The sequence below is a fragment of the Octopus sinensis genome, linkage group LG3 (assembly GCF_006345805.1).
Source record: "Octopus sinensis linkage group LG3, ASM634580v1, whole genome shotgun sequence".
NCBI lineage: Eukaryota > Metazoa > Mollusca > Cephalopoda > Octopoda > Octopodidae > Octopus > Octopus sinensis.
The window spans coordinates 9,117,121-9,142,120 of record NC_042999.1 but is presented as its reverse complement, the minus strand read 5'-3'; the positions used below and the strand labels follow the sequence as shown (position 1 = coordinate 9,142,120).

At 35.3% G+C, this 25,000-nt stretch overlaps 1 protein-coding gene across 1 annotated transcript in view; it reads right to left on the bottom strand.

The window, feature by feature from the left end:
• Positions 1 to 25,000, bottom strand: part of LOC115209741 (neuroglobin-like) — a 147,074-nt gene that overhangs the window by 13,136 nt on the left and 108,938 nt on the right. The window contains exon 2 of the mRNA XM_029778248.2: positions 19,473 to 19,704. Coding sequence (XP_029634108.1) covers positions 19,473 to 19,704 — 232 coding nt within the window. The remainder of the gene's footprint in view (positions 1 to 19,472; positions 19,705 to 25,000) is intronic.

Genomic DNA, 25,000 nt, shown 5'->3' with positions numbered 1-25,000 from the left:
TATTTAAATTTGGTATTTAATTAAAATAAAATCAAGCCTTTCGGTATTTTCCGGCTTAACTTATGAGTACACTATTGAAATTTTTAGAAAGTAAACATTCATTCAACAAAAAAACATGATATCGTGTTATCGGAATATATTCGCCAGAGGCATAAATGGTGAATGAATATGAAAGAGCAGAAAATGGTATTGGAATCATGTCTGCGAATTTGGTTGAGGATGAGACACGAAAGAGGTTTTTGTTTTATTCTTTTACTTGTTTCAGTCATTTCACTGCGGCCATGCTGGAGTACAGCCGTTATTCGAACAAATCGACCCCAAGAGTTATTCTTTGTAAGCCTAGTACTTATTCTATCGGCCTCATTTGCCGAACCGCTAGGCTACGGTGACATAAACACACCGGCATTGGTAGGGAAGCGATGATGTGGAGGTGGACAAACACTCGCACACACAACTATATATATATATATATATAAAATGAGGGTGAGAAATTGGATATTAATTCAATTAACGTCAATTTAACAACAGTGGTCTAGCATATTAAAATCCGATGGTTCAGTAAATTGTATTATATACATATGAGAGGGATGACCACTATGTGGACAACCCTTATGCAAGAAATAGATCCGCTATGGTCTTACCACACACACACACACAAACACACACATACACACGTGTGTGTGGGACGGGTTTATCTCAGTTTCCGTCTACCAAATCCACTCACAAGGCTTTGGTCAGCCCGAGGTTATAGTAGAAGACACTTGCCCAAGGTACCACACAGTGAGACTGAACCCAGAACCATGTGGTTAGGATTGAAGCTTCTTACCACACAGCTACATTTCTTCGCTAAAGTTATAAACAATAATTTCAGCCCTTGTTAATTCATTTGCCGGGATTGCTTCTGGTTGACGGGACCTAATGATGCTGAAACACAAAATGTTCTAAAGTCCCTTGTACTAACAAATGGAATGTATTATGACCATATATTCGTCGTGAAAATAGAAGCTGTTCTCCGGTGACGAAATACAACAACGATCAGTATTTCTTTATCTAAGAGATGAGGAATTATGTACGTTATTTACATTATTTATATTTGACGGATACTTGCCCTCATCTTGTTTGTTGTTTACACAACGTTTCGGCTGATATATACCCCAACCTTCATCAGGTGTCTTGGGAAAATTTCGAACCTTGGTTCTCATTGCTAAGGTTCGAAATTTCCCCTAGATACCTGATGGAGGCTGGAGGGTATATCAACCGAAACGTTGTGTTAACAACAAACAAGATGAGGACAAATATCTGTCAAATGTAAATAATGTAAATATTGTAAATAATGTTTTGTTTGGGGATTTGGTTTGCTAGATTCTTTATATGAGTTCGTGTGTTGAAGCTTATTCTGTTGTGTCTGGGGGGAGTCATTTTCTTTTTGTGCCTTATAATGTAACACACTCACCGGTATAATTTCCACTTTTTTCTTATTTTTTTTTATTTTCCTAAAACTTTTGTTGCATCTTGCAACCTTTTCAATAGTTTTGTAAATAATGAACAATCAGCATATTCCTGTTCGAATCAGGCAGAATATATTGACAAGAAATATGCAAATCATTGAAATTTAATTCATATCTATTTGAAAAAATGGCATCGATGTGAATAACAGAAATGGTTTTCTAATGTAAGTTTCCAATGTTGTTACATCATTCTTTGCAATCTTGAAATGTTTCAGGAAAATGTTACAAAAAAAAAAATCGTTAGAATTCTGCATCCATTCGGTGAATAAATGTCAATGCTCCTGGTCAGGATTGTTTGGAATTTCAATTAAATAAGGAATATGAACAATAAAAAACAAACTAAACTTTAAAGAATTACCAGGAAAAAGAAAAAAAGTAACCTGGAAAAGGAAGATAGAAAGAAATATTAAGAATCTTCTGGAAGCAAAACATGAGAATTGGATTGGCAAGTTTAAATTGAACAAATAAACTAAGTTTTCTCTGTTGATTAGGGATTATGTGCACGGGGAAATATAATAATGTTTACTAAAGCTCTAAATCTATTGAGAGAGGGGGGAAGAGAGAGAGACAAGAGGAGAGAAAAGGAGAGGGGAGAAAAAAGAGAGAGAACGGGAGAGACAGAGAGTAACGAAAATGTGCTTAACAATGAGAATAACTAAGAGGCAGCTGCTGGAATTGGTTAGAGCAATGGTTCCCAACCGTTTTATTGAAATGAGATTTCCCACGGACCCCTTTTAATACGCTTATCTTTATCAAATTCAGCCGAGGTCGACTTTGCCTTTCATCCTTTCGGGGTCGATAAATTAAGTACAAGTTGCGTATTGGAGTCGATCTAATCGAATGGCTCCCTCCTCCAAATTTTCGGGCCCTGTGCTTAGAGTAAAAAGGAAGATGCTTATCCTTACGTATATACACACACACACACACACACACACACACACACACACACACACACACAACACACACACACACACACACACACACACACACACACACACATATATATATATATATATATATATATATATATATATATATGAAATTTTGAATTTTGTTCACGGACCTCCAGTTCTAACTTTGCGGATTACAGGTTGGGAACCATTGGGTTAGAGTATTAAAGATGGTGCCGATGATGATGATGATGATGATGATGATGATGATGATGATGAAGATGACGACGACGACGACGATGATAATGATGATGGTGATGATGATGATGGTGACGATGACGATGATGATGATAAAGTAATCGCACCTATAAATATGATATGATTACAAAGTGCTTCTGAATATTTATTCCCGAAAAGAACCAAAAACGCAAAAGAAAGAACAATTAAAAATGTATTTGTATTAGAATGCAACAGAGCATGGCAGAAAACAGCTCCAACTCAATTCATATTTAATCCATTTTCCTTAATTAAAATTTCAGAGTTTTATCCCTCATCAGCCTTTTTGTTTTTCCTAGAATTAGTTACTTAAAATTATAGCTCTCACCAGCAAGAACAGCGTCCAATTTAATATTATAAATATTCATGACGCATTTGTTTCCGAGAATTTTCACAAGACATTCTTTTAATTTACATCGCCAATCTCTTTTCATCGACGACCCTCCTCTAATATTTCCGTTGTCAGTTCAGATTTGCAGTAACTGCTGACAATACTTGACTGACGTGGTCCAACAAAATAAAAACATGTCCGCAATTGTTAGAGGAGACGTAAAGGTCAAACTCGCCATTACATTCTATATTTATCCAATTTTGATTGACCAGAATGTCGGGCTTGTTTCTCTTTGCGTTTTTTACACAAGGTATCTTTTAAAAATGTTTGTTTTCATTCCTGTTAGTAACTAAATGTACGGCAGAGAAAAATTCCAAATGAATCCATATTTAATTCATTTTCCTAAATTAAAATTTCAACGCCCATATCATCACAGGGATATCAATTATCTTAGAGGAATTTTCTCTCTATGTTCTAGTCTTCATAAATGACTTGCCCAACGACCTCACGCAACACACCTTTCTATTTGCCGACGATATCAAACTGGTCGCTCCTCGCGGTGATATAGAGGATCTTCGTCGATGCCTCCATCAAATTTGGAAGTAGTCTAACAAATGGGACCTGTGTCTGAACGTGACAAAGTGCTGTCATCTGCCTGTTGGCTCTCCTCCTGCAACTCAACTTGAGTTCGAGCCGGGTCGTCTGCTGCTGGAGAGGACCGATCAGGTAAAGGACCTGGGTATCTTGGGGGATTCCTCCTTTTCGCCTTCGGTCCAGTGCGTCCATGCTGCCAACAAAGCACGCGGAATTCTGTTCTTGATTCGACGGTCATTCGGAATGCTCACAGCAGCCATATTCCTACCACTCTATGTCACGCTGGTGAGACCCATATTGGAGTACGGGATTCAAGCCTCTTCTCCTTATCTCCTCAAAGACATACAGCATCTCGAAAGAGTCCAGAAGCTGGCTACCCGCATGGTTCATGGCCTCAAAAATTTGTCCTACGAAGAAAGGCTGAGGACGCTCGACCTTTATTCTCTTGAAAAACGCCGCCGCCGTGGTGATCTCATTCTCGCCCACAACATCATAAGCGGAAAGTGTAACCTCTCGAAAGAGCTGTTCTTCACTCCTGCTCCAGAGCGTCGGCTGCGGGGTCATTCCGAAAAGCTCTACCTGCGACGATTTCATCTCAATCGAAGGAGAGGAGCTTTCTCCGTCCGGGTTGCGGATCCGTGGAACAAGCTGCCAGACGAGATGGTGAAGATGCCGACGACCGCTTTGTTCAAAGCCTCCCTTGACCTCAAGTGGCCTGAACTCTTTACATGAACACCACCCTGTACTTAACTCCATGTCCCCCTACATGGCCTTGCTATTTGCTTTTGAGCCAAATTAACTAACTAACTAACTAGTAATTCCATTTTGGTTTGCTACCATTCTAAAACTGGTGAAACTAAAGCGAACATTTTTGACAGTAAGAAGATATAGGCCCAAGTAAATTGGAAGGGAGGGGTTAATCCTTATTATCGACCACCTACCCTGCCCTCTAAATGGCTAACCCTGGGTCAAAATCAGAAACCATCTTTATTATTATTATATTATTATTATTATTATTATTATTATTATTATTATTGCGTCAGAAAGCAGCGCATGCCATCGAAGTGACACTGGGGTAAAATATACGAAGCCTAGTATCCTCATCACGACTACCCGTCTGATAAGGGTACACCAGGCACATGCATCAGGACCATATGTACGCGACATGGTGATCTCATATTAAGGTAAACAGCGCATGACTTTGCAGGTGGGGCCCAGTAAGAATTTTCTTCAGGTTGAGTAGACCACCCCGCTTAAAAAGATCCTGAATAAGGATTGTTTAAGGATGTTGAACGAAAAACCCATGTTTCCAAAGGTGAATTATTTAAACCCCAAAGAATCCCTCTCAACACACGGCTATGATGCTCCCCCACTACTTCTACTCGTGATCAGAGATGCACATATTGTCAGCCACTAAGGGATATGGTCAACTAGTTAAGGTCAAACAACTGACAAGCAAATCTGCGGCATTGTGCAGAATATTTGCTGTAGCCCATCTTTTATACCAAGACAATACGATGTACATGTCAACACTTCCAATCATTTAAGAGGCCCTATCATCATCATCATCATCATCATCATCATCATTATTATTATTATTATTATTATTATTATTATTATTATTATTCTTATCCTTATTATTATTATTATGAAGCTCGAAAAATAAATGTGAAATCATTTTCTCTGACGAAAATGCTTTCAATGTTGTGCAAAATGAGTCACAACCTAGGAACGAAAAATAACGATATAAAAGGCGGGAGAATCTGTTTCATAATATTTTGTTGAGAGAAAATGAGACGAAATTATTTTGTGTAGTTGAGGAGTCCAACAGGAAACATATTCAAAGCTCTTCCTATGTGTAAGGACATTGCCTATGTCATTAACAGATTAACAACTTCAGCCATTTCATATCTTTCTGTAGAATCGGTTTTAAATCTGACAGAATTAGACAAATACAGCTAGAGAAATATACGAAAAAAATACTGCAATAAGTATGTCACCGAACAAGCGAATGTCCCTTCAGTAAAAGATGGTCTAAAACTATTGGATGTCAGGGAACCATAGAAAAAAAAACAGTCAGGAAGATTGTCTACTAAATTTCCAAATCACTCAAAGTCTTGTAAAATATCCTTGTTGAATATGATAAAAATAGTTGCTAACCAATCATATTCACAACAGCAACATTCTTCTAAATCCAGTTTACTGAAGCGGAATCTAAAGAAGCGGCAGTCACATATACACCGATAGCAAGTTATGAACAAGCATAAAATTCATCACCATTTTTATTCCATGAATATTTCTTGAACGTGATTCGCCATACAGAGGGGGGAGTTAGCAAAAGCGTTAGCATACCGGACAAAATATTTAACGGCATTTCTTCCGGTTTTACTTTCTGAGTTTGAATTCCGCCGAGGCCGGTTGTACATTTCAGCCTTTTGGGGTAGATAAAATAAGTACCAGATAAGCACCAGATGCGCACTGGGGTCGATGAAATCGAAAAGCCTCCTCTACCAAAATTTCAGATGTTGTGCTTCTTGTAGAAAGCAATGGTGCATATAGGTAGAGAAAACTATGTCTGGATTTGATATATAAATCCACCCCGGGTGGGAAAGCAGATACAACTTACGCATGACACAATAGCATGCCATCAACACTGGATATGGATAAATTTATCCGTATCCTTCTCAGTAGATATTTCTTTCCTTATACATATCTTCCAAATTATTTCTAACGGGTCTTCAGAGGGTATCTTAACAGCTTCAGTGTTGTTACTGCGTATTGCCTTTCAGAATTCTTTTAGAAAGTTTCTAAACGCGATATTTAAAAAAATAAACACTTTCGCTAATTCTATACCACTGTAATTTATTTTGTAAAAAGAGTATATTGTGTTTTAAATCTTCCAGAAATTTCAGTCATCCGTCAGAGTGAGAAGATGTGAGGTGCAATGTAGCCAGTCTTAACCAAAATTTTGCCGAGAGCCCACAGTCTCCGAAAGGTCAGACAGAAGCGGTGGATTTCTCCACGGTTTCCGTTATCGTTGACCGCATGAACGTTATGCCTGGCTCTGATTTCCGTCTGTTCAAATTGGAGAGTCTACTTTTCAATCTCTTGTAGAAAGGTCACATTTCATTGGTCAAACCATCGGCTGACAGCACTCTCTGTATGTAAACTTTAACCACAAGATGATAAGGAAGCTTGCGCTAATACTGTACCGCCTTCACAGATTTCTAGAGTGCAGATGCCGTTTGACACGTATATCTTTTCGTACATCATATTGTTTGCCAAACTGCAGTCATAGCTCAAGCAAAAACCAAGAGAGTAGGCCTGACACGTAGAATATCGCTAGGTGGCGCTCACTGTATTCTACTAGTTGAGAAACAAGAGTGCAAGCTACAGAAGGCAGGTGATTGAGAAATGTTATGAGGTTCTCGGGAAAGCTCAAGGTCTTGCTGTTATGGAAATACTGTGGGAATTATTCGTATCACAAATGAATTAGTAATATGATGAAAGGTTTTGGAGCTTTTGTCTTGCTCATTGTTAGAGACCTCAACGATATTTTGAAAGAAGGGACGGTGAAGTGGGAAGTGCTGTCCTCAACAGAATTTATTGAAAAATGAGTGTGAGAAAAATGGTAAAAACGCAAGAATAAGTGGAAGCATTGTAAGAAGAATCTTGTAAGTCTGAGGAGGGCAGTTGTGATGATACTTAGCCTTGGAGTATGGGCTAATCTTGGATATCTGATCCTAGATAGATAGGCTTCTATATAAGAAACGCACTTCATCACCGCCGTTTTCCTTTAATCTATATTTGCCTTTCATGGTTCTCTCCTTTCGGTTTTTCTGAGTTTAATGCCCAAACTTACGATTTAAAAGAAAAAAAATTCTCCCCTTCGTATCTTTATGGTGAGAATTTAAAGAAAGCATCTTCACCGTCGTCGTCATCGTCGTCGTCTGTTGTTTTGATAATTACTTTTCACCCGTCTGTGTATATTCCTATCAAGATAACTTCCTAACGCGTGGAAAACCTGATAGCATCTATTTTCCTAAAATTAAACGATGTTTCTTTATGTTGGAAAATTAAGAAGGCAGAAGAGTAGCGAAGAAAGGTGCACAAAAGAGCCATACGAAAGAAGCGCAGACTGAATGGAGGGGAGGGGAGGTAACTGGCGATAAATTCGGAAACAACCTTTCCCAGCCTAACATTTACTTTTACAATTTGCATACAAATACCTGTAACATGAAAAACAAAGTTGTCTACTGACGAAACAGATGAAAATAATTGTTGCTACAAGTGCCTCACGGGGATTTAAGATTTTGGGATTCACCATTCCAGTAACGGTTTTTAGATATCTGCGTGTGAAGCTGGGGTTTGGACAGGTACTAATCTTTACCAAAATACATGAATAATAAGAAAAATTAAAGAGATGCAAACAGAAGATAACAAAAGGAAAAAGAATCGATAAAAATGTTTAATCTTTTGTGTTGTTCGAAATTTCCTAATTTCTAGGACTAAACCTATCTTTTGTAAACTATTAGAAACAACTAAAAAATGAGTTGTTATTACAGTGCATTGTTGTGCCATTCAAAACACATTATTACTATTTTTTATTATTGTTTACAAACTAAAAAATTGCATTTTGTTGATTAAAGTGTTCCAAGTTCTCTGTAAATGTTTACTATAAAGATTATTATAATTGATTGAGTTGGATAAAGATTATATTTGTTTGATATATATTTCTTTACTACTCACAAGGGGCTAAACACAGAGAGGACAAACAAGGACAGACAAACGGATTAAGTCGATTACATCGACCCCAGTGCGTAACTGGTACTTAATTTAATCGACCCCGAAAGGATGAAAGGCAAAGTCGACCTCGGCGGAATTTGAACTCAGAACGTAACAGCAGATGAAATACGGCTACGCATTTCGCCCGGCGTGCTAACGGTTCTGCCATCTTTCCGCCTTCAATATTTGTTTAGTATAGCACACTTCTGCATAACAATCAAATTAAAACTCCCATGAGAACAGTTCTGTTTCGTATTTTTGTGTGTCATATTTACTTAAATTATTTCAGTATATGGGACATAAACCGCAGTTATGTTGATTATTGCATCTAACGTTGTTTCCACAACAGACGTGAGGTAGAGAGTTTCTATGCTACAACAAACTATATTGTAATCATAAATAACAGAAGCATTTAATGTAATTATGGACGTTGTCGGCCATATTTTACAGCGAAATAAAAAAATATTTTATTTGTGAATTCATGGAGTGTGTCAAACATCACTGAAACACATGAAATTTATAAAACAAAATCTGAACAAAAGCTATTAAAAATCATGATTACAAAACGTCATATTTCGATAATTTATATATTTACTGCTCCATTTTTGCATTTTTGCTCATATTTTACTGAAATTGGGAGAAATGTTTTGCATTAAAATAAAGCAGTTTTTAACTGTCAAAATACAAATTTTTACGATTTTTTGCTGTTTTTAGTTTAGCGATTTTTATGAAATATTCTGAGACAATATCCTTATTTTCAGTTTGTCTTAAAATTTGGCTGTAGACCGAAGCAAAATTCAAGAGTAATGTGTTTCTAATAACATGACAACTTATTAGAATGCAGGATACGATCTTTGGTTCTTATATCAAATTACATTGTTATAATTTATGATCACTCAACACATCAGTGTTCATGCATTGTATTAATTTCTATTCTGAATGTGACTGCCATATAGCACACATCATTATAGCATCATTCTGGTTGGCTCCCAGAAAATTCATTAATTAATTCATTTATATTTTGTGAGGAATAATCGAGATGGTATTTATATTTCATCTAACTCTGAAGCACTCCGTCGGTTACGACGACGAGGGTTCCGGTTGATCCGATCAACGGAACAGCCTGCTCGTGAAATTAACGTGTAAGTGGCTGAGCACTCCACAGACACGTGTACCCTTAACGTAGTTCTCGGGGATATTCAGCGTGACACAGAGAGTGACAAGGCCGGCCCCTTGAAATACAGGTACAACAGAAACAGGAAGTAAGAGTGAGAGAAAGTTGTGGTGAAAGAGTACAGCAGGGATCACCACCATCCCCTGCCGGAGCCTCGTGGAGCTTTAGGTATTTTCGCTCAATAAACACTCACAACGCCCGGTCTGGGAGTCGAAACCGCGATCCTATGACCGCGAGTCGGCTGCCCTAACCACTGGGCCATTGCGCCTCCACATATTTCATCTACAAAGCTGTACACAGAGAAGTTACATTAACCAGAATGTAAAATCACCAAAGTTATCTAAGCTTATTAATTAGTTAAATGTGGTAGATTGTATACTTTTAGTCTTTCATTCTTAGTCCTTTGACTGCGGCCATGCTCGAGCACCGCCCTTAACAATATCCTAAATTAAAGCAAAGAGAAGGTGACGTGTTAGCAACGGAATTAATATTTACAGCTCACGGACACTTTAAGTGTTAAGCTACAGAAACTAATGAATTCAGTTCCTGATAGTAAGATGATGGAATTATATATGATCATATATATATATATATATACCTCATTTCTTCTAATATATATATATATATAATGATTACCTCATTTCTTCTAACATATATATATATATATATATATATATATGTATGTATATACATCTTTCTCTCTCTCTCTCTATATATAATATATATATATAATGTATATTTATATATATATATACATATATATAGAAGAAATTAATTTTACTCTGCTATGTATTGAGTACCTTATTTACTGTGGTTAACCCCGAATCAACCCGGGACCTACATATATACATATATATATATATATATATGTACACATATATGTATATATATATATATATATATATATAATATATACATATATGTGTAGATATATATATAAATGTACACATATATGTATATATATATATATACATATATATATATACATATAAATATATACATATATATATATACATATAAATATATACATATATGTGTACATATATATATATATATGTACACATATGTATATATATATGTATATATATATATATATATATTATATATATATATATATATATATATATATTATATATATGAATATATATATATATATGTGTATGTATGTATATATACATGCATAATGTAAGCATGTATACAGCATTCGAATACGACACGACCGCACACACATACACCCAAATCTCCAAGCACATACCGATATAGATACAACAGTCCTACAACCTCTATCATTATAATAAAACTGATAGTTCTCACGTATTATTTAAATAGGATGGGTCATAAAGCAACTTCTCAAACATCAATTCAGATTCGAATATTTATCCTTTTCTTGGACAGAAACTGAATAAATTGCATATTTCAAGACTGCTTTGAAGAATTCTTTAATACTTCGACCTTAACCCATAACTTTTCCCCTCCCCAAATATATCGTTGCTATTATGTTAAACTCTCCTATGTCCAAATTTGGTCAAGTGCGTTTTGGTTTTCCATATTTAGTTTTGCTTGCAATAGCAGGTTCTTTTGTTCAAACAATCGTATCTCCAGCTGCTTCAGATGCCAAGATTATGAAAATTGCCAAAGTGTGGTACAACGGTTTAGCATCTGTCACAAATCCCGTAAGATCTACATACGATGTTTTGCAAAAATATTTCTGACTCGAAATATCATACATGCATGGAGTTACGATTTTATCCACCCAACAAAGTATTTTGTTAAGCTGAAACTGTTGCTAATGTAAAAAGAAATGGAATGGTGAAACTATTTTTTTCGTTTTCTGAAGAAGCAACGGTTTGGACTTACGACACTTTTGCATAGTAGCAGCGATATATATTCGAAATATGTATAAATCAGTTATATGCTTATTCCGGTAACTTAAATATCAGTTATAAACTGGAAATTGACTCAACTGTAAACCATACCTCATCGCTACGAATTTGATACATGATGATGAAATTAGAAAACATTATTTATTTTATATATTTAAATACAATAAACTAAAACATCCTCAAATCTTTATATGAAAAGTAGCCACCTCCTACGAACAATACATTCAAATTCTCATATATTTAAGGGGGAAATTTCTTCACAGATTCCAGCACTGATGGCTATTTTATTATGATAGAAAAGCATTGTCCAAAGTATTTGATAAAATCACCTCATAATTTATTTTTAGCCATAATTTTCTGAAATTCAAAATAGAAGAGGATATGTTAGTGCTACTGTAGTACATAAGACACGTTTAATAAACTATGTTAAATGATTTCCTGTCATGAATCTAAACGGTTCAAATACAGAAGAATTTACTACCATTTGTAACTTCCTGACAATATTGAAAATCGATATCCCGGTTGCGTCAGTGATGAAGTTTATCACTTATAATTTACAAAAATGCATAACAGAGACCCATTGCAAATAAAAGATTTAAATTAAGAATATCTATTATCATAAAATTGTATTTGCTCTGTAAATTTTTGCTATATTGAAACATTCAAAATATATTCCAATTTATATGGGGAATATTATGACAAGTAATAAATAATAGAAAATACATAAAAAGCTAAAAGTAAATGGAGTTCTCGAAAATCTAAATATCTTGAGATTGCCTTTACTATCAGGCATAAGTTTAAGATTTAATCATATAATTTATAACCTCGTAAATTATTAAAGTTTATAGTGATTTATTATAAAACATTGAGTAAAATAAATTATTTAATTCTATATGAGAGAATTTCAAGTTTTGTCTAATAAGCATGTAGAATTTATAACACAAAGATAGGCCAGGCACGTCTAACCACGGAAGGATCACTTGATAAAACATATGAACTCATCCGTTGATAAAATCGCACAAACGTTTATGTCTGAATTTAACTTTTGCACTAAAATTATATTACTGTAATGTTAGATGCGTTTTATTAATGGCATATGTTTTATAAGCTTTTGACAAATGGTTAAGTCGATATCATTATTTTATTTTAAATGCCTATTTTGGTTTATATACTTTTTTCTCTCTCTTAACTGACACAAGTCTAGCATGTTCAGCGCAATTTAAGTAGCTCAACCAACAAACAAACCGTATGATGTTAACAAAAACGTTTTCAATGCCAGCTGAGGAAAGAATAGCCGAAATCCAATTTAAGACCTTTATAAAACGGAATTAAGAGAAGTTTCGATAAAATAGTCTATTCTAAACTCATATACGATAAAATAGAGAGACGACATCTATTTTCGACGAAGGAGACATTATACAAGAATTTATATGCCGTTTATTCGGCTTTGGTTTTTTCCAATCATTTTTCTATGTGGTAGCTGTTCACGCGGATCTTTCTCTTTTGCATTAATATTTATACTCATATACAAATCTACGATAATTGCCGTGCTAATGGTTGCTCGTTGAATGCTATGCATGAATTTAAACAACATAGCTGCCATCAGATATAGAGATAGCGATTTAATGGATAAAGAACTGAAGCTGTCAGAAACATATAATGTATTGTCAAACAGATACATGTTGATAATTAGAGTATATATATATATATACTCTAATTATCAACATATATATATATATATATTATATATATATATATATATATATATATATATATATATATATATATATATAATATATATATATATATATAATTAGAAGATTTTCTAAAGATAATGATAATTTATTTGAATTTTGAATTTATACTTGTTCGTTTATGTTCGTTGGGAAGTTACGAGGCCTAGCTGAACAGACTCGCATGAAATGGTAAATCTATTCTTAGAAATAGTTTATGTAGAAAGCCTAGCTGATGAGCTTTAAGTGCCATCCGGAACAGAAAGCGAAATCAATTGAAGCTGGCAGATCTACCCTCCTCTTTGTAGTTTCACAAATGGGGACGATTGTTTTGTTTTTAGTATATTTGATGCATTCTGCATGTCTGTTTACATACACTGAGAGATGCGTGGCTTTGGAGGGTTTTAACTCCTCTTTCTAGCATTACTTGTATATCTATCTATCTATCTATCTATCTATCTATCTATCTATCTATCTATCTATCTATCTATCTATCTATCTACCTATCTATCTATCTATCTATCTATCTATTTATCTATCTGTGTGTCTGTCTATCTGTCTCTGTCTTCCTGTTTGTCAGTCTATCTGCCTGTCTGCCTGTCTGTCTGTCTGACTATCTATCTATATATCTGTCAATCTATATGTATATGTATATGTATCTATATATATATAATATATATATATATGTGTGTGTGTGTGTGTGTGTGTGTGTCAAATAACACTATACTTGTTCCACGTCCTGGCGTTGTTTTCTCTTTGTGTTTTGATATATACTCTCTCTATTACTCTTTTACTTGTTTCAGTCATTTGACTGCGGCCATGCTGGAGCACCGCCTTTAGTCGAGCAACTCGACCCCGGGACTTATTCTTTGTAAGTCCAGTACTTATTCTATCGGTCTCTTTTGCCGAACCACTAAGTGACAGGGACATAAACACACCAGTATCGGTTGTCAAGCAATGCTAGGGGGACAAACACAGACACACAAACACACACGCACAAACATATATATATACATATATACGACGGGATTCTTTCAGTTTCCGTCTACCAAATCCACTCACAAGACTTTGGTCGGCCCGAGGCTATAGTAGAAGACACTTGCCCAAGGTGTCACGCAGTGGGACTGAACCCGGAACCATGTGGTTGGTAAGCAAGTTACTTACCACACAGCCACTCCTACTTACCACACAGCCAATTATATATATATATATATATATAATTGATATAAAGAAAACGGAGAAAAAAGACAACAAAAAGAAAACAACAACGCGAGGACATGGTACATGCAAAGTATTAATAAGACGATGAGAGAAGGAAAGAAAGAGTGGTTGTTTAACATTTCGAGCTAAGCTCGACTTCGGAAACAGGAGACATAGGAAAGTCCAAAAGAAAAAGAAGGAGGAAAAAATCGCTAAGAACCCACGTTTAGTTAAAAAAACATGCGCACACACACACACATAATCATGAATTTATTGTTGTATTCGTTTGAATCAAGGTATTTTAACATTCAGCGTATCAGGAATTGTTTGATTATAACACATGAGTGTTATATACTACATACAAATACATCCATACATGCATGTATGGATGTATAGGGTATTTTCGTGATATAATCGAACGAGTCATCAATAAAAATGTGTTTGAAACAGTTGTAGTGTCTCTTTAATCCATCTACGTTCTTAGATCGTTAGCCACTACACACATTTTTTTCTCTCCTTGTTTCTCCCTTGTTTTTTCTGTGTACCTTTATGTAGAAGAGCGTAGGCTCGAAACGTAAAAGACTTTTTCTATTCCTGAGCGTTATACTAAAACATTTGTTTCTTTTGTACACAACCTGCCTTTGTATTTTGATTTTTCGTAAACTCTCCCTATATATATATATATATATATATATATATATATTATATATATATATATATATATATATATATATGATCCATGGATCGAGGTGTAGGCAGAAAGTTAGACTGAAGCAATACGAAAATATAAAAAAGACTTTCAGGGAAAATAGTGTTTTGTTGAGACGGAAGGCTGAGGAATTTATTTGATATCGAACTACGATAGATTGAAGAAAAGTTCCTTTATATTTCCCGGTAGGCAACCAGGGTTGCCGGGTGTGTGAATAGTAATACAAGAGTTAAGGAATGGTGTAGATAAGATCCAGGTTACATATGTTTCAAAGCGAGCGGAACCTCAGAAGTGGTAAATATCCGAGCGAGGTGTATACCGCTGGCTACTCTTCAGGCCAAGGTTATCTTGATTAAATGAAAGTTTACATCGTCGTAAGGAGGTAGAGCTTAACACAAAATCCAATCAGGATGTCACACACACACACATACTTCTACATACATATAGATACATACATACATACACACAAACAAACACACACAAGCACGTGAGCACGCACACACGCACACACGCACACACGCACACACACACTCACACACACACATATCGAACCATATATACCTAAATACATTCAGTTGATATATCTTGAATGAATTTGGTAATCGCAAATTTGTTCATTACTCTCTATTATAAAAGGCAAAACAAAATCTCCAAATTCTTTTATCCAAATTCTTTACTAATTCATTTGTGTTACGTGTAATTCCCACAGTATTTCCACCACAGTATTTTCATTCTTTTATAAATCTATGGAGTTATATACTAAGGCACTTAAAATCAAGTGATACTCTCCAAAATCTTATTATTAGAGTGAATCGTGATTTGTAAAGAGGAATTCACAAAACTATCAAATAATACCACTAGCGCTTATGCTAAACATTAATATATTATTCTAGATGTTTTAGAACATTTGTAAATATTTCATCTTGAAAACAATTTAGCAACATATAATTACAAATATTATAATGTTTACAATATCTTGTTTAATGATTGAATTATCAAGCATTCCATCCTCATAAGTTGCATCTCTATCTTTCGATAGTTCCTCCATTTTGAAATATTTTCTTTAGTTTTTGTTCCTATTTAATTAATTTGACCATTATGTAGAAGAACTAGATTGTGTTTCCTATTTGCATAGGTTATACTACTCAAATATTAATATCACTTCTGTAAATCTAACGAATCACATGCATATCAATAGTAAATATTTTTTTATTTATTTCCCAGTTGAGTTAACAACCTGAAAATGGTACAAAAGCTAAAGGAATATATGTTTTGATACATGTGAAACGAGTTGCTGAAATATTATTTCCAATGAAAACTGTACCGACATGATGAAAGAGCATTTCTCTATTTTGAACTGTTTGTAATCTCACAAAACATGGTTTGTCAATAGTAAAAACAGATTTTATTTCATCCGTTAATATAATATATACAACCCAGCATGTGATCTGTGCAGTTTTCTATTCTCTTAAACAGTCATATGAATATCGAAGATATGAAGTGAAATTATAGATTTATTTGTGTACAAGATTCTTTGAATAATTGTTTTATACGAATCCAAGTGCTTTCTGTTGGAATTCTTTAACAAAATTATGTAAATCAACAAAGAGTTATTGTGTTTGTATTCCATCTCAGTCATGAGCAGATATGTGTTGTGAATTCAATAAGAAATTTGCATGAAATTATGGTAACGTACACGACAGCATGCAGCGAACGAGTTCGTACAATAAATTATACCAGTAGTTGGCGGCGGGGAGAGAATAAATCTGTTAAGTTTATGTCTGTAATTGTAAGGACAATCTCATACGTACACGCGGTGCCCTGTGATAATTTCATTTAATCTAAGTCACTTGTGTTTTGTCCCGTATAGAAGCGAAATCTAATGTGTTTAGCATGTTGAGTACTATAAGAATCTGTTACTATTGGTAAAGGGACAATTCGTCGACAGACAGTTGGCCGGCAGACACTTACAGACAGGACAATTGACCGATTGGACAATTTGCCGAAAGGGCAATATTTCGACATTTTTAAAAACAAGGTACAAATTACGAAAAAGGTTTTTTAAACTTACAAATAAAACAACTTATTTTTAAAAAAGATATTACGTACAATAGGCTGAAATAAAAAAAAGCACAAAAAGTTTTGTTAGTCTTGGAAATAGAAATTTTTTTTAATGTTCTTTATCGCTGCTTTAATTTTTCCTTAACTTTTGCAGTGGGATTTTCAATCGGCGTAGGTGGATGTATGGGTTCAGAAGGAGTTTTGCTAATTTTGTCATCAATAGGCGCAGGAGTGGCTGTGTGGTAAGTAGCTTGCTAACCAACCACATGGTTCCGGGTTCAGTCCCACTGCGTGGCATCTTGGGCAAGTGTCTTCTGCTATAGCCCCGAGCCGACCAATGCCTTGTGAGTGGATTTGGTAGACGGAAACTGAAAGAAGCCTGTCGTGAATATGTATATATATGTATGTGTGTGTGTGTGTGTTTGTGTGTCGGTGTTTGTCCCCCTAGCATTGTTTGACAACCGATGCTGGTGTGTTTACGTCCCCGTCACTTAGCGGTTCGGCAGAAAGAAACCGATAGAATAAGTACTGGGCTTACAAAGAATAAGTCCCGGGGTCGATTTGCTCGATTAAAGGCGGTGCTCCGGCATGGCCGCAGTCAAATGACTGAAACAAGCAAAAGAGCAAAGAGCAATCGTTGTCAGTTTAGCGCTGCACAGTTTACGATTTGTGCATCTCCCATAAGTCTTTTCTTTACTGGTTCTATCAATTATATAGGTGTACTCTTTGTATAGAAGCTTTCTCCCTCCTCGTTCCGTTTTGATGAACTCCATAATCGATACTTCCGCATGTCGACTTATTGTCCAGCCAGCCAATTGTCCAATGGGCGAATTGCCTGTCGGCGAATTGTCTGTCGACGAATTGTCTGCATCCAGTTACAATTAGAGCTTATATTTTATAACCCATTAAGTCCCACTGTCCTATAAATAGTACACTAAATGCGAGCATTAAAAAAGCTATATCACATTGCCTCAGTGTCCTGTTTATAGGACACCAAGTATTTCCATTTGTACTTAAAGTAAAAGAGTTTTAATAATTATTTTTTCATTTTAACCTATTTTCAACCATCTGTAAAACTTTAAACGTAATATTCAGAATTTTAAGTACTCTGGGACTTAACAGGTTACACAAGCATGAAAAATGTAAACTATTAACTTTTCCTCAATACCTATAAAACAGTTTTAAATTAATATGTATGGAATATTTATTATTTTTAACAATTAACCATGAGAATAAAATCAATGATGTACATATTTGTCTAAGGAGGACGTCAATACTTTTCTGGCGTTGTGCATTCATTATACACACGATTCTTTAAGGTAAGTTGACCTTCAGATTACGATACTGCGATATAAATACACACATGCACACCGGTACACACACACACACACAAAAACACACATACATATGCACACACATGCACACACGCACATATCTTACAATTTTCGTTTTTACATGTTTCAGTTATTGGATCGTGGCCATGATGGAACACCGCCTTGAAGGGCCTCGCCGAATAAATCGATCACAGTAGTTATTTTGTAAGCCTGGCACATATTCTATTTATCTCTTTTGCCGAACCACAATAGCGTAAACAAACCAACACTGGTTATCAGTCACAGTTGATAACAAACGCATACACAAAAGAATCATACATAGCTATACAGTCAATATATATATATATAATATATATATATATATATATATATATATATACACCTATATACGTATAGATATGTATACTATATGTTACATATATATAAATATATGTATATATGAATAAGTATATATATATTATTGTTATATTTCGGAAGTGTCATTTTGCCAGTTTAGCCAATAAAATATTTAAACGTACTATATATATATTATCTCTCTCTCCCTCCCCCTCTCTCTCTCTCTCTCTCGCTCTCTCTCTCTCTCTCTCTCTCTCTCTCTCTCTCTATATATATATATATATATATATATATATATATATACATATATATATATATATGTATATATATGTATATATATGGTTTTGACCTAGCAGTTATGCACATATTTATTATGTGATTAACTCAGTGCTAGAGTACCGAGAGCGAAGCTAACTTTTGTTTCTATATTAGGTTTCGCTACGGAACATAGATGACTGCTGAATCAGTCTTGGAAGAAAGAACTGCATAGTTTTAAGCCATTCTAGATCCGATTCCGTATATTAATCGGTTGTTCCTTGTTCCTTGTAGCAAGTAGTAACGCTTTTTTTTGTTTGTCTTCTCTTTATTCCTGATAATATTTTTAAAGTTACACCATTGCAAGACGTATGTCGTATGTCGCAGGCGACGGTATACTCACCCAAAAGTAACTGACATCAAAGCCTTCAAATCGCAAATGATTCTTCCCAACTCTGTGTAGTAAATCCAACAAAAGGTCAACATTATCGATGTTGTTGATGGCTTCATCAAGCAAATTCATTACCATTGTGGCATGTTTCTCCAGGGCCACATTTTCGCGCATTTCATCGTCTGTTACAAGGTTTCGAAACTCCTTGAACATTTCTTTCAAATAAGGTTCGGAGCGGAACATCCTGTGGACAAAAGAAAAAATATATATTAAGAGGATTGAGATTATAGAAATAACATTGTTTGAAAACTACTCAAAATTCAAATATTTTGTCGATCTATATAGAAATGTTATTTTATCTTTCGTAAATTACATCGTTCTATTTTCAGAAATTCGATAAAAGATAGCCAGAGGAGAGGTAAGTTCCAATGAGATTTAAATAATGAAGACGTTACAGGAATTCAATGCGTATATAGAAATATTCCCACGGTTAATACTGGCTTCAAATTTTGGTACAAGGCCAGCAATTTCGAGGTAGGAATTAATTCGAATTAATTCTACCCCCAGCCCTCAACTGGTACTTATTTTGTCGACCTCGGTGGAATTTGAGCAAAACATGTAAAAACAGACGCAATGCCGCTAAGCATTCTGTCCGGCTTGTTAACGATTCCACCAGCTGGCCGCCCGATTCTTAGATTAATATTCCAAAGATATATAAGGCCAAGGCGGTGAGCTGGCAGAAACGTTAGCACGCCGGGCGAAATGCGTAGCCGTATTTCGTCTGCCGTTATTTTCTGAGTTCAAATTCCGCCGAGATCGACTTTACTTTTCGTTCGTTTGGTTTTCATAAAATATGTAATAGTTGATCACTAGTGTCGGTGTAATAGTCTTAGTCCATTCCCTGTAATAACTGGCCCTCTGCCAAAATTTGAAAGCAGTATTCCAAAGACATTGAAATTCAAAGATATGTTATCAAAATTATGATGTGATGCGCTTGTCTCAATGATTTCAACTTTATAATACCTCGGCTGGAAAGGCGTGATTTAGCATATATTTATAATACATCAGCTGTCACACGAACACTGAAGTCCATGCTAAAAGCATGAATATTTTAAAGATTTCTACTTTTCTTATAGAAAATGGTTAATTAATTAACTTCTCGTGTATAGATTTATGGTCGAATGTTAAAGATATGCAATATATTAAAAGATTTATTGCTTTATTAAAACCACAACTTTGGCGGGGAATAACTATTGTGAGAAAAGCATGTTCTGATGAGAGAACACCAATATGATTGGACCTGATTGAGATCAATTTCCTTCGGCTACAGAAAATTCCTTATACAGTTATAATTAAACAACAACAACAACTACCAAATAAATAAGATTATTTAATTAGGAACAATAAAAATTAAACATTTTACTTTCCATGTTTTATTATTTTGGTGAGAGGTAAAAGTATGCAATTAGTTCAGTTAAAGACTGGAAATAATTGCATTTTTCTCAGACCGCAGCCAGCATAAAATCGTTACGGTTTACTTCTAAATAACTCTCACCTGTTAGTTTTAAATATAGTGATTAAACTTAATTAATTGATATGCTAAAGTAATTCTTTGGAGATTCAAAGAAGTCAAGATAAAAATATTTCTACATTCGAAACTTAAAGCATGTAGCTATTTGAATAATGTGTTTTTTTTTAAAAGTTAGGCACATGGTCATTAAATTGAGGTTAGGGGTCTAATCAATATCATCAACCCTGGTAGATGACTGGTAGTATTTTATCAATCCCGGAAGGAAGGCAAAATTTGATTCGAATTCAGCGTCAAGATTCGAATCATATGTCGCAAAGCATTTTTTCCGACACTAATAATTCTACCAGCTTGGTGCTGTAAAACTAGTGGAGGCGCAATGGCCCAGTGGTTAGGGCAGCGGACACGCGGCCATAGGATCGCGGTTTCGATTCCCAGACCGGGCGTTGTGAGTGTTTATTGAGCGAAAACACCTAAAGCTCCACGAGGCTCCGGCAGGGGATGGTAGTGATCCCTGCTGTACTCTTTCACCACAACTTTCTCTCACTCTTACTTCCTGTTTCTGTTGTACCTGTATTTCAAAGGGCCGACCTTGTCACTCTCTATGTCACGCTGAATATCCCCGAGAACTACCTTAAGGGTACACGTGTCTGTGGAGTGCTCAGCCACTTACACGTTAATTTCACGAGCAGGCTGTTCCGTTGATTCGGATCAACCGGAACCCTCATCGTCGTTACCGACGGAGTGCTTCCAGCTGTAAAATTATTCGAAAATATTTTTGGTGCATCCTGAGAAGAGGGTATTATTTCAATAATAAAATACACGCACTATTTCCATACCACGTCTTCTAGATCGGGTTATTAGCCTGATCTTGATACAGCAGAACATAATATTTTTCAGCCTCTGAGCTTGGGTTAGAATTTAGAATATTCTGTTTTGAATTTTGGTTTCCAGGATATTTTGTGTAAACGTGTGTGCATTAGAATCAGTACACAAGTTTATTATTGGCAGGATGACCCACACGAGATAAAACAAAATACGTTTCAACACATGAGTTCACATCAAGAATCTCGCAAACGAAATGCACAAACGAAATATTCGAAAGTGACAGAAAGTAAAAGGTAAAGTACAACTGAATTGTATTGTTAGGGTTTCGATATACACTCGCGTCTTGCAATGCCTTCATATTAAAAAGTTCAATATAAACATCACAAAACGGCAGTCATCTTACTCTCTCTTTCTACTCTTTTACTTGTTTCAGTCATTTGACTGCGGCCATGCTGGAGCACCGCCTTTAATCGAGCAACTCGACCCCGGGACTTCTTCTTTTGTAAGCCCAGTACTTATTCTATCGGTCTTTTTTGCCGAACCGCTAAGTGACGGGGACATAAACACACCAGCATCGGTTGTCAAACAATGCTAGGGGACGAACACAAACATACACGCACACACACATATATATATATATATATATACATATATACGATGGGCTTCTTTCAGTTTCCATCTACCAAATCCACTCACAAGGCTTTGGTCGGCCCGAGGCTATAGTAGAAGACACTTGCCCAAGATGCCACGCAGTGGGACTGAACCCGGAACCATGTGGTTGATAAGGAAGCTACTTACCACACAGCCACTCCTGCGCCTGTACATCATTTCAAACATTCTACACCCCCACACACATACGTATGTATATATGTATATGTATGTATGTGTGTGTGTGTGTGTGTGGGAGGGGTTCATATCCAAAATTATTATTATCATTATAATTTTGTTTATCTGTAACTAAGCTCTGAATAGACTGAGCTATACGCAAAGACAATCCGGCAATGACGATGCCATCTTTGTGTATTTTTAAGACTATATTACCAACATATGTTCTTCTTAAGCTTGTAGCTTTGAATGCATTTAGCTGATTATTCTAATAGGTCAGCTGACTATTAACAGCAACATTTTTTGGCATTACATTATGGTTGTTACTAATGACGTGTGTTCAAATGTAGAATTAAAATCTTGGGAAACTGAAACAGTGACAATTTTAGTTCCAGAGTAAGTAATAAACGCCCCCAGAAAATATATAACCATCATATTTTACATTATCTAATCTATATCATATGCATGATGGCGTAATAATGATTTACCGATAATAATATATTTACTCATTAATTCACCGCTCTACATTCATGAAAATATAATTGTCACGCGTGACTGAATATTGCAAATGGCTGGATAAGTTAATAGACTCTTCGCAAATCGTTTATAAATTTATATTCAATGGTGGTGTGTGTTTCGATGGCGTTTATTAATGCCTTGTATTAGCTTTGTTAACTGCTGGGAGTACGTACGCTTCATCTGTAAATGTTAACTTTGATAGGAACAGCCTTGGTAGACATGCAAAATTTATGCTTATTCCATGTGTTTCGTGTTAAGCGAAATTAAGAAATTGCTTCCAAATGCCATTTTGAGTCCTTGAAGAGTTTCCTTATTTACCTAAAGAACGTTTTCTCTTCAAGTAGTTTGATAAAGCTAAGTACTATTATGACTACAATTTATGATAAGAATTCGTGTGTCGCAGGGTTTAGTAAGCGAAATGATATGAATTGCTCTATTAATATTTAATGAACTTCTCTTTATAGACCGTTTTCTCTTGTAATTGTCAAAATGAAATTAAATCACTATATCTGTCAGTTGTTGTTTGATGTAAATAGTGAAAAAGCAATTCTGAGCGAACAAACACGTCGAATAACAATATTAACGAAAGGCAGAGAGACAGAGAGATGAAGCAGATTAATATGACAAAAAAAAAAAAAAGATTACAATTGTTGTATATTTTAGCTTAACGTGACTAATATTCCGAAAGAAATGAAATACAATCGTGATAATAGTAATTAATAAGAAAGAGAGCAACAAGGATTTCTTCATTTTTTTGTTATCATGAAATCTGCGAACAAATGAGAAGATATTCCAAATGCTAGTGACAATGCAGATAGAAACAAGAAGCTTAGCAATTTTCTGGTTACTATGGATACACAGTAATGCTTCATTATCATAGTCTGGCATTCTTTAGTTTTCCAGTAGACATTTAATAAAGCTGTATAAGCCAACAGCACCAGAGTAACACTCTATATCTTCCTCTCTCTCTCTCTCTCTATATATATATATATATGTGGGTGTGAGTGTGAGGTTATGTGTGTTTGTATGTATGTGTTTGCAAGTAAATGTGTATGCATGTGACATGCACAAGCGCATTTCTATATGTAAAGAATGAAAAAGAAAAAGACGATTTTGAGAGAAATTAAAGAAACTGTGGAGAACGAAGTACAAAATAATAGAGATAGGAATGTGTGTGTGTGTGTTTTGCATACTCTCTTTCTCTCTTTTCTCTTTTACTTGTTTCAGTCATTTGACTGCGGCCATGCTGGAGCACCGCCTTTAATCGAGCAACTCGACCCCGGGACTTATTCTTTTGTAAGCCCAGTACTTATTCTATCGGTCTCTTTTGCCGAACCGCTAAGTGACGGGGACATAAACACACCAGCATCGGTAGTCAAGCAATGCTAGGGGGACAAACACAGACACACAAACACACACACGCATATATATATATATATATATATATATATATATATATATATATATACATATATAGGACAGGCTTCTTTCAGTTTCCGTCTGCCAAATCCACTCACAAGGCACTGGTCAAACCGGGGCTATGGCAGAAGACACTTGCCCAAGATGCCACGCAGTGGGACAGAACCCGGAACCATGTGGTTGTTTAGCAAGCTACTTACCACACAGCCACTACATATGCATAAATTCATTTTACTTTATTTGTAGTTGTAGTTTCATTGAACTCAGGTACGTGCTGGGGGTATTGTCTTCAAGGGATTTGTCAATCATATTGATCAGAGGACTTAAGCCTCGTATTAATACATCGATAATTTTTTATCGAATGGTTAAAAATAGGTTGATGAAAAAGACGCAACTCGGTTCACTATTTGACGAACACATA